Here is a 12,151-nt window from a genome sequence, read left to right as displayed (position 1 = left end):
CTCAATGGTTCATCCGGCACTGCTGCCATCAAATGTTAGCACTCTTTCAACATATAGCAGACTTCAGGCACTCACACTGCAGGAGCTCCTGCGCTGTGTGGAATTTAGAATTAAAATATTTTTTTTGGTTGCCTCGCTTATTCATGAGTAAAATAAAAAGTAATAATAATAATAAAAAAAAACAACCATTGCATTACTCTGCACCTACAAGTACGAGTATATGAAATTTGTCCTTTTCAGTATTTGACTGTTGACCTAGAAACCTCGTTAAATTAGCCCAAAATAGTTTGCATCATTAGATAATGGTTTTGTGGATGTCTGGCTCAGTTGCTGATCCTTAAAGCAGTTGCAAACACACAGTGACTGTTACACCAGCCTGACTGCATTTCTCTGGGTGAACTGTAGGTGGAGACAAACGCTAATGCAGATCTAACACACTGTCTGCAGGGAAACCACCAGGCAGCTTCAAACCGACCCAGTCCTACTGAATATAGGTTATGTTCTTCTAAAGAGTGCACCGTGCAAAACATCCTCCAAACACAATTTGCCCCCTTAATAAAAGTTTAAGCACTGTTTTACCTTCAAGCAAGTATTTAGTTTTGCGCTCTTCGGTCAGCATTTGGTGTTGAGTATAGATACATCTGTGTTCTAATGAAAAAGACGACATTTGTTTTAATATAAGAAACACTTGAAGCTCCATTTCAGAGCACAAACCTTTGAAGAGCTCAAACTGTGCGCCCTCTAGTGGTCACCTGGAGTTAGAACAGCGGCCGCAAACAGCTGTGAGTGTGTTGCAGCAAATGTGTGACAACTGAAGCTCATCAAACTGATCCTATAAAGGTAAGTGGCTTGTCCTCACACACCACCGAGCTGCGGTGTCTAAAATGGGTCAGATATGTTCACAGAGGGCACAAAGTCCTGCAGCAGCACCAGTAAACATGTTCACCAGATGGCCGTTCACTGGATTGATCAAAGGAAAACAGGGTTTGTGGTATGTACTTCGGTGCGTGCGAGAGTTTTTCAGTATTTAATTGTATTTTAATAAAAAGGAATTCTGAAGTGATTGCTAAAATTAAATTGCAAACAGCAACAGGAGTCAATGGCCGTCATGTGGGGGTCAGATTATGTGATCAGCAGATCAATGATCCTGGTGTCACTCTGTGGGCTGGATTATATTTTGGTTAAAGTGTTGAAGCATAATGTTAAAGCTGGAAACAAAAGAATATAGAAATGGAAAATGATAACAAGACACATCAGAACCTAATTATCCTAAATTACAAATAATTTGAACGCACTGAAAGATTGTTGGGAGACCATCGAGCCTATGATGTTATGTGACACATAACAAGGTCTAATGCACAAAAACAAAACATTTTTAAACCAGCATGTACGTAAAAACCTGAATGACAAGCAAACTCCATCCACTGAAAGATCATTGATGCTTGCACTGAGATTGTTGTGTCAGCCTTTGTGCCTTTATTGGATAGTGTTAGTGAGAGAGAGAGACAGGAAAGTAGGGAAGAAGAATGGAGTGAGGACGTGTGGGAAAGGGTCATGAGCGGGATTCAAACTCATGACCTCCACATTGGGACTGTAGCTCTGCACATGGGACGCCAGCTCAACCAGGTGAGCTATAGTGGTGCCCCAAATCTTTGAGGTTCTTTATGCATGTTTTTAAATCCATCCATCCATCATCTATACACCACTTAATCCTCACTAGGGTTGCGGGGGGCTGGAGTCTATCCCAGCTGACTCAGGGTGAAGACAGGGGACACCCTGGACAGGTCCCCAGTCTATCACAGGGCTACACTTAGAGACAGACAACCAAGCACACTCACATTCACACCTACAGACAATTTAGAATCACCAATTAACCTCAGCATGTTTTTGGACTTTGTGGGAGGAAGCTGGAGGACCCGGAGAGAACCCACGCTGCACGGGGAGAACATGCAAACTCCACGCAGAAAGATCCCAGTGTCCCCACCAGAATGTGAACCAGCGACCTTCTTGCTGTGAGGCAACAATGCTAACCACTGCTCCACCTTGCATGTTTTTAAATGACAATTTAAATTTACTTTGATAAACGCTCAGTTATATTTTTATAAAATTAGAAACTACTCAAGTGGGTGTCTTCAGATTCCATAGACAAAAGTAGATAAATAAGGACGAGTGAGGCTTAAAGACATGGAGACAAAGTGGTAAATCTGACCAACACTCAGAGATTTACACTTTTTAAGACTTGCTCTGCAACCAAGATTGAAATATCCGTTAATGTGAGCCATGAAATAGTCGGAAATCATCAGGCAGAAAACAATGAGCTCTACATGACAATTATGATGGAAAACGGCAGGATTTGATTTCTGGATCGATATTTGGCGACTTCTCCAGACACAAAGCGCAGCAGTAATTTATAAAAGACACGTGTCGTTTTAACCTGTGTGTATTTTAATGACTGATGCAGAGGATGTCATGTCAATGTCTCTGAACTACAGACCCAGAGCTGGAATGATAAAACAATGACTACAGTGGAATCAGGGTCACCTGGAGCTTGGCACATACAGCAATGAATAAATCAACTTAAACACATACAACTTACAGACATACACGCACATATTTCTCTATAATCACGTAAAACACACACTTACACGTTTTGCATTTAACACAGAAACACTGCGGCTTGTTCGCAGCTGATATTCGTTCCACTTTACAGCACTCTCTCTCTCTTTTATCTCTCTTTATTCGCGCTCCAAATGTGCAGAAAGGAAACGTTCGGACGTGGTCGGGAAATTGCACTAAAACATGAGGTGTGTTTTTGCGTATTTGTGGATGTGTGTATGCATCTCTGAGAGCAGCTACAAAAATGACACAAACACACATGCACTGTAGACACTCTATCTCACGCACAGACTACATTTGTCATGGTTTTTGTTGTTGTTGTTGTTGTTGTTTTTTAACAATAAAACCATTCAGTATCTCCAAACAAATGAAATATGCTGCCAAAAAACCTCAAAATACACTCCGCTGACACAAGATACCTGTGCAAGAGCATAGGAGCCGATACATTTGGTTCTAAGGCAAAGTTGTAGTTCCACAGGACTAGCGCTGTTGATGCAGTGTGCTGTTTGCACGCTGACTGTGTCTCCATTTGAAAACCTTCATTCAGTCATTCAGTGTATTTTTTATTTTAGCACCATGGGAGTCTCTCCTTCCATCGCTTGCTTCCCAGAGACAGCTGTAAAAAATATTCCCTTCTGATATCCACTGGAAAGAGAAAAAAAAAAAAAAGTTTACTGTGGAGGAGAAGAAACTGGAAACATCCATGAAAGACGCTCGGTTTGTTACAAGATGGTGCAAAAAACACTCACAACATAATGCAAGGCTTAACATCAACATCACAGATCATTTGGAAAGTCTCCATTTGCATTTTTTTATTTTTTATTTTCTTTCCATCGCACAATGGTCGTCTGCATAAGCTTTAAGCAAAAAAAAACAAAAAAAAAAAACAAGGTTGGGGGGGAAAAGGATGGACGTGAGCCTTTTTGTTTGTTCTTTTCTCACACACACATACAGTAAACACAATAGGTTTTATAATACAAAGACATGAAATAAAATAATCTGCAGCCATTCTGAGCTGGGTTGAAGAGACCAGTTCCCGGCATCAAAGGCAATAAAAATGTCTGTCAGCAGTTTCTTTTGAGTCACTGTGGGTGTAAGCGGTCGGATCACAGTAAGTATCAAGGAGTCAGGAAAGACTCCAAACTCCCTCCTCGGATGCATTTTCAGGTCTTTAGTGTCTTTAGCATCCATGGTTTATAATTCTGAATATGAACCTAGTGTGTGTGTGTGTGCGTGTGTGTGTGTGTGTGTGTGTGCTTGGTTTTTTTTGTTTGTGTCTGTGCAACCATGAGTATCTCAGTAAACTGATTCGGATCTCCCGCAGCCCTCTTTCTGCGCTGCGCGAGGGTAGTTTGATATGCAGTCATAAAACCATCTCCTCCGTGAAAGTGGCTCGCGCAGCCTCCAGCGTAATCCCCCAGGTTTGTTTTTTATCTCGTCGCGTCTCGTCTCAGAGTGCGATGACCTGCGCGGAGCCAGAGGGGGAGACAAATATTCACTTGAGAGTCGTCTTCCTCTGGCGGCTGGCCAACGTCCGCATCTGGTCCGAGGAGAGGGGACGAGCTGTTCTGTTCTCGATGCCGTGGTGAAGGTCGGGGTGACGGTGGCGGGGCTGCGCAGAGGCCAGAGGTCACGGTCTGAAGTCATTTCCTGGCGTGAAGGTTCTCCTGGTACTGGGTGCTCGTGTAGCGGATGTGGAAGCCCTTCTTGCTGATTGTGTCGTCGCTATGGAAACGGATCAGCATAGTGTCTCCGGGCGAGTAAATCCCCTCTCTGGGCTGAGGGAGGGAAGACGGGGAGACACGTGAAGCAGTTTTTCACACATTTAAAAGATGAAGTCAGTTTTAGCTTATTATTTTGCAGTAAAATAGAAACTGGGAAACTGCTGCATTTATTGGGTTTCTCTATATAATCTTTATTTGTAAGGTCTTTACCTTACTTTGTAAAGTGCTCTGAAATAACTTATATTGTGAATTAGCACTGTGTGAATAAAACCGAATTGAAATATTTATTGCAATAACTCTCTTCACATCAGTGTTTTTGAGTTTTCAGATTCCCTGAATATGACCAAGTACCTTCAAAATGGACATTCTCATCAATTGTAGCTTCATTAGTTTGTATTTAGTGTTCATTACAAATGTAAAAAAAAAAAAAATACACCTTCATCTGCAAGGTATTAGCGGCAATGTGAGCCTATTAGCCTTCAGTTAAAGCACGACTGAGTCACAAAGCTGCCAGTGTGACCATAGATTAGTTTTTTCCTTCCTGCGACTTCTTTAGCTCCTTAGGCAGCCTGCACACATCTCCATTCATTCAGAGCCATTTGTTTGTCTGTCAGCAAGATTATGCAAAAACAGCTTGGCTAATTTTCATGAAACTTGGTGGAAAGGTGGAGCATAGGCAAAGGAAGAATCCATTACATTTTTACTGTGGTTTCAAAAGACTTTCTTTAAATTGCGGGGCAGAACATCAGCCTTGGTGCAAGTCCCTGCTCTCTGAGTGCTTGTGTGATTTTTTTAAAATGTGTAATTCAACTGAGAAGCTCACAGTGATCATCATGTCACAATTCATTTTTGTCAAAAGTTTACTGTGGGGGTCCTCGTTGTTTAGAGGCAAACTATGCAATCCCAACATCCACAGATCAGTTTAAACATTTGTTGATAGTTGTGTTCTTCTCTCCATGTTTCCTGTTTGTATCTTCAATGTCAAAACAACTCAGTAAAAAAATAAAATTTAAAAATGCAACAAAGAGAAAAAAGAAATGGTGTCCTGGAACGATATCAGTATCCATACCTAAATCTGTATAATGCATACAGAAATGGTAAACGAAACAAAAATCAGTACACATGACTTCACGTAAGGCTCAAAACCTAAAAAAAAAACTTGCACTGGCCTTTGAAAAAAATCAAAAATCAAAAATGAAAGTGAAAACACATGGACTTACCCCAGAACCACAGAAGCGACCCAGTCGGTGTGAGTTGGCGTCGTATCCGTTGTACAGCTCGATGTAGTCATAGCCACAGTCGGCCTCCTCCTCCACCTCAAACGTTACGAAGCTGAGCTCGATGCCGTAGCCCTGCTCTGCTGTCAGCAGCCACTCACAGTCAGTGTGACCGGAGTAGTTGTTGTCTCCAAACTGGGAGTGGGAGTAGAGGTTCTTCTGACGAGCTTCTGCTTTCAGACGACCGCCACACTCTACAAAGGCAAAGAAAGGAGTATTGGTTCGAGAAATATTTTGAAAATTAGGCACATCAGGCTTTCCTGTTGTCCCAGATAATCATTAAACTTTTCTGTGTGCTCTTATGAACCACTAGAGGGAGATATTACTCCTAAAACTACTCAGACTTGTTAACGCCAAGCAGGTGAGTCCCAGTGATGCCCTTTGCAGATAAAGAAACTCACACAGAGATGCACATGTAGACTTAAAGCAAAGTACTATCGATATGATTAATGATGAATGTTGTTTCACACACCTGTGGAGTGTGTAGCTTGGAAGCCCTTGCGTTGCACCGAGGCGTCAGAAATGAAGCGGAGGTACATCTTGTTAGCGGTGGAGACCAGAGGCTCAGGGATCTTGCTGCCACACAGGCGGCCCAAGATGGCTGCCGTGTCGCTGTCTCCATCGAAAGCCTCCAGATGGTCATAAGCACATTCCTGATGCTGCTCGATCTCAAACTCATTGAAGGTCTACAGAGGTGGAGGGATGGACAGAGGGACGGAAAGAGATCCATGAGTGGTGGTAAGACAACAACATTGCTGGTAACAGTTTTCATCGGCACCATCGTCACATTCACAAGGATCTAATCCCTCGGAGTCATCGGAAAACCAGAGTTTCCACTATTCAGAGCAACTTTTGTGGCTATGAATGAAATCACGTGTTATGAATAAGCTCACATACAGTAGCTGGTTGACAGGAGGCTGGTCTGTGTCATCAACTGATTGTGAGCAGCTGTTAGTGAATTAGTCCTTTGGAGTCCCTCTAACTTTTTTGACTTTTAGTGATAAAGTACTTGATAATCAGTCTGAGAATAAAAAACGTAGGAGTCCTAGTTCTAGTCCTAGCTTTTAGGGAGTTTAGGGAATCATAACTGAACCATTTTCGTTGTTGTTCTTTGGCTGTTTTAATGAATATTTCCTCAGTTCTTTGGTAGAACATCTGTGGGGGCGACTGGATGTCTGAGTGGTTTGGTGACATACTACTCGGATGAATAAACCTCTCAGCAGATGAGTCCCCAGTCTGACGATCTTGGAAACATGGGCTCTGCAAGAAAGCAGGACATTGTTCCTGGAAACAATGCTGCTGTGTTGTTATTTTTTGATTCATATTATTTTTTAACACTGCTGGCACCAGAAACTAATCTCTATTGAATCTCACTGAGTTGTTGTAAATAAACGGGCCTTTCTGAGTCTCCTCACTGTTCTCTGTGAGTCCAGTTAGCTCAGAATCAGCATGAATAAAAGTCGTCACAAACCAGGGAATAAGCTTCTCTACAGTGGCCAAAGCTTTGCTAATGTCTAGTGACTAAGTCAGAAGGTAGCCACAGATTACTGTGAAACAGAGTAGAGTCTGGAAGACAATAGTTAATAAAGTGTTAAGCTTTTTAACCCTTAGTAATGAAGGAGGCGAGTTATGAAGGACAGGTTCACTGCTACCACATGCTGTTAAAACATAACATTTGATGTATATCAGATCAAAATATCGGTTAACGGCCTCTCTTCATTACCAATAATCGACATCTGTGTCAGTATGTTAAAAAAAAAAAGAACAAAAAAAGAGAAAAGAAACCATATCGGTTGATCATTGATTTTAGGTTGTTCTGTTGCTTAGTTAACCAGACAGAAGTTTTTTACCATCACTAGCTGAGTGAAATAACTAGCAAGATATCGAAGTCCTAACTTTTTCTCATTTGGTTTAAGTTATATTTATAAGTGCAAAAAAGCAAGTTTAAGAGTTCAGCGACTAAAAAATGAAGCTATTTTTGCAAAAAGCTGCACTTCCTTTTAGGGCCACTTGAGGCTGCCTCTAAAAGCAAAATTAGTACCAAAAACAAGATGAAACTTTTCCACCTGACAGCAGAAATAAATATATTTACAGCCTGGTACAAAAACCTGTTTGATCTCTGTAGCTAATTTCCCCATTCATGACAGCTGTCTAAGGTGGTGGAAGTTAATAAAACCCAATCTTTAGGTTGTATTAGGACTTTTGCGTTTTTTGCTTTTTTCCTTTGCTTTTCTTTGCCGTTATGGGCTGTTTTGTGTTTTTTGTTTGCGTTTCTCTGGTCGTCTCTCAGTGACTGCGACGCTGGCGTCCCGGGGTCTCCCTGAATCACTGAGTCTCTGAGTCGCTCTGTGGGTGACGTTTTGCTGAGGTTTTCTGCAGGTTTTGATGAGTCGGTCCATCTTTATTTGCAGTCACATTTAATGCGTTCTTGTAAGTTATTAGCTGTGTTTGTCTTGACATCAAGAATATGGTTTTCGCATAGTTTAGTTGACATGATGGAAAGCACTTTATTGGCATTTTTTTTTTAATGTAATTAGCTTGATGATAATTCATAAAAATAATTCTGTTAATTCAAAATTCAAGTTTTTATCTCATACACACCTTTAAAAGCCCTCACACTGAGAGGTGTCTAAAATATATATATATTTGCCTTTCATGATTTTAGACCTTCAGAGAAGAAAGCCCTGCCTCCCTCAGTCCATGCAAACACAACTTCTGGCAGGCATGAATGCAGTGTCACGAAGTATAATCCAAACAAGTCATCGTGAGCTTAGTCATAACACCTTGCAGGCCTCTGAGCCACAGTCACACACCTCTCTGACTGTCTCCTCACCACAACAATCACCAAACTCCACACTGATCTTTTACTGGGCGGAAGGAGAGAGGAGGGCGACGGAGGGCTGACGTGAGGATGTCATTACAGAGAGGGGAAGTGTTTGATTCTGGAGTCGTGATGGCTTCCAGATGTTTCTAACTGTAGCTCGGCTGAGACACTGGTTGGTTGGTGTATTTGTTTACTACTTCTATGAGGAGAGTGTGTGTCTGTGTGTGTGTGTTGGACAGAGAGTGAAGAAGCAACAACAGAGTGACCTTCATGTCTGCGTTCAGATTTCAGATATTAGATTCGTCCCGCTGTGATGTCATTACTCTGGATGTAGAGATCGTCCCTATTATCTCGCACACACGCTTGTACTCCTATCTTTGCGAGGACTCTCATTGACATAATGCATTCCTGAGCTCCTTACGCTAAATCGGACTCTAACTTGAACCCTAGGTCCAAGCCAAGCAAAACTTTCGTGGTCTGTCCTCACCTTCAAAAAATGTCCTCAAATCTAAAGTCAAAACTCAGTCTGGTCCTCACAAGGATACACAATCACACATCAAGATAACAGAAAATACCTTTAAAAAAACAGACACAACTATGTACCTCTTTCCAAATTTGCGCGTAAATCACATGCAGTCACACATTTGAAACAGGAGCATCGCTGATGATGTAATGTGTTTTCAGTTACATAAGCGGCAAAAAGAGATTATCAAAACTAAATGACAGTTGATGACAATTTTGATAACGCCCAGCATGTGGCTGCAGGGTGGCGGCGAGGTGAAGAGACAAATCCTGACATTTTGTAGGACGACTGTGCTGTGTGTGCGTGTGTCGTCTAGACCAGCCATGTGTGTGCATACTGTAAAGACTGTGTTTGTGTGTGTGTGTGTGTGTGTGTGTGACACCACTTGCATGGGAACATGAGTGGACTTTAGGAGGATTATCTGAAGCACGCTGTGTGAATGTGAGCATGTGTGTGTGACTGTCTGCTCCTGCACTTGTATCTTTGGAAGGACCAATTTGAACCCCGTACGCTTGTGACATACATGCTTTTTGGAGCCGAAACGAGTAGTTGAGTAATCCAATAGTCGACTTACAGAAGATAAATTGGGGATTACAGTATTTTGGCAACCGGCAAATCGTTGTTTACAGTCATTTCCAAGTTTATGCGACAAACTTTGCACAATTCTGGCGTCACAACTGAGAGGATTCTCTGCTTTTCTTTTCTCAGAAGTGACACAAATTAAATATCTTTCGGGAGCTGTGATTTTTTCCTTATTTTCTGATGTATACCAAATTATTAATCAAAAAAATTTAATGAAAAAAAAAAATTATTGAAAGTAATAATTTTATTCCTGCTCTAACGCTTTTAACTACAATTTCTGTTTAACGAAGTGCAAAACGACTACAAACAAACGAGTCTCTGTGTGCATGTGTGTGTGTTGGGTTGGTCTTTCTCAACAAACATTCATCCAGTCTTCCTCACACTTGACAGGTGTATGGCTGGAGAATCACAGAAGTAAAATGTTGAAGTCATTGTGAAGAGGGATTGTCATATTTGGCTGCAAGTTGTTTTCCGTTACATTCTCACAACAGTGTGTTTCCAGTGACGTCCTCACACTTCAAATCCTAAGATTTTGTGAACTTGCCAGAGAGTCGGCTGTGTTGTAGTTTTATTGGTACACCTGGAGGAGATGCAACAGCGGTTGTCCCATTCTGGTGATGTTCCACATACTCCTGATGCAATGAGCCTGTTAGTTCTTGGAAACAACAACCCTGTAAATTGTACTAAAGAGGTATGTAAAATCTTAGGCTTATCTATACACTCTACATTAAGCTTTGATTGGGCTCCATTGGGGTTGTAAAATGTATGAGCTTCAGCACCCACGTGATACGGAGATTCTTGCACCGCTAGAGGACAAACGTGCAGCAGGATCATGAACATACCACAGGTGTGAGCAGTAACTCTAAGGACTCATGTGATGCTGCTCTATCAACAGCAGGACCTGTGTTACGAGCAAGTTTGAGACCACTGGTGGATGTGCATTTGCAATTTCAAAAAGGATCTCAAACTAAAGCAAAGAGCGTCACATTTGTTTTTCAGACAATGGCCTGACTTCCAGTAATCATCACTGGAAACAGCTGGTGGGTCTGAGGTTACAACCAAGATACCAGACAGCAGTGGAAGAGCCCACAGTCTCCAAGACCGAAGAAGGCGCATCAGGTCAGTAGCGCACCAGGAGAAGGCCTGTTGTGTTCTAAGACATTCATGGGCTTGTGCACAGCAGTGAATATGTCCTACAGGGTCAGGCTGTCAACAGAGTTCTACTGTAACATCCTGAGGTGTCTGAGGAAGAACAGCGCAAACGATGTGAAATGTGGCACAACAGGACAGTTTGGTGTTTCGATGCATAGTGCATGGTGGGGTTTTTTTGGCCAAAAAAACACAATTGCTGCCCCCACCCCACCCCACTTAACAGATTTGGCTCCATGCAACTTCTTCCTCTTCACTAAAATGAAATTCTCTTTGAAGGGTCGCCATTTTGACACAGCGGAGGAGATTCGTCGCAGATGGTGCTTGACATGCTCACAGAACAAGACTCTGGGGAGGGTTCTGAGTGTGGCAGCAACACTGGGAGCTGCGCATCGCTTCACAAGGAAACACCAATCCTAACCAAATTTAAATCAGGTACAGTTTTTGCTTTCTAAACACGCAGTCACGATCGCACCTCTCAATTTACTGTCACAGAGGCTGAGATTTCTCCTTTCTGATTCTCTCTGTCTTTCTCCTTTAGACAAACAGCGATGCACATCTGACTTGGAGCTTTTCAACGTTGGCTATCTTTAATCTAAAATAATCACGACGCATAATCTTCTCTACACAGAGACTCTGGAGATGTCATTTGGTTCTTCTAGTAGAGACAAAACCCAAAACCCAAATGATGGTGACCCTGAATTGTAAGTGTGTCAATTAATATAATATGTACCTTTATATTTAAATACATACATGTGCAGCGACTTAGATAATGTGGAGACGAGTCTCTGCATGTGTGTGTGCGTGCAGGCTGAACACACACACATACATACACGCAGAAAGACACAGATGGCCACTGCCCAAGGCCTCTTACTAACGCATGAGCACACGCTTGCAGTTAGCCCGAATATACAAACGTGCACTTTCTCCCCCATTCACATTTGGGTTTCATAAGTGGAACATGAAAAGAAAGATCATCATGTAAGAAGGGGGAAGAACAGCCTGAGGCCTTTACATACAATAAGACCCCACAGACAGAACAATGCATTGTTGTGCGGCAGGGATGTACGCCAGTCATGTTCAAGAGAAACACGTGTCGCCCGCTTCATTTGATGCACACTTACAATCTTGACTCGGTGTCCCGGCGTGGCTGTGATGTCCCAGGTGCACTCCTTACGGCTGGGGTACTTGTCTGGCCAGTTAGGGCTGCTCAGGGTCCCACTGGGGCTGTGGATCTTGTGCTCACACTCAGCTGGACACACACACAGAAACACGCAAGCACACACACACACACACAGACACACACAGAGGAAGTTAAAATCATAGCTGCACAGGAAAAGGTCAGAGGAAATGGAAAGGGAACAGGAAGGAGAGAAACAAGAGAACTAAACGAGAGAGAAAGGATTTCAAAGAAACACATCCTGGTGACAAGTTCGGTGTGAATTTCACATGGATT

The 12,151-nt window shown here is 42.3% G+C and overlaps 1 protein-coding gene across 1 annotated transcript; it reads right to left on the bottom strand.

Moving 5' to 3' along the window:
• Positions 1-2,424: 2,424 nt before the first annotated feature.
• On the bottom strand, positions 2,425-11,947 carry LOC103370285 (dorsal-ventral patterning tolloid-like protein 1; the record flags this gene model as incomplete). The annotated part of the gene is made up of 4 exons (XM_008299289.1): positions 2,425-4,394; positions 5,561-5,811; positions 6,090-6,303; positions 11,820-11,947. Coding segments are annotated over 4 exons (728 nt in total), but the record flags the coding sequence as incomplete, so codon positions are not given.
• Positions 11,948-12,151: the final 204 nt, after the last annotated feature.

The sequence above is a fragment of the Stegastes partitus genome, unplaced genomic scaffold, assembly GCF_000690725.1.
Source record: "Stegastes partitus isolate 25-593 unplaced genomic scaffold, Stegastes_partitus-1.0.2 Scaffold1399, whole genome shotgun sequence".
In the NCBI taxonomy this organism is placed as follows: domain Eukaryota; kingdom Metazoa; phylum Chordata; class Actinopteri; family Pomacentridae; genus Stegastes; species Stegastes partitus.
Note: the sequence above shows the minus strand (reverse complement) of the source record. Positions and strands in the feature narration are given on the sequence as shown.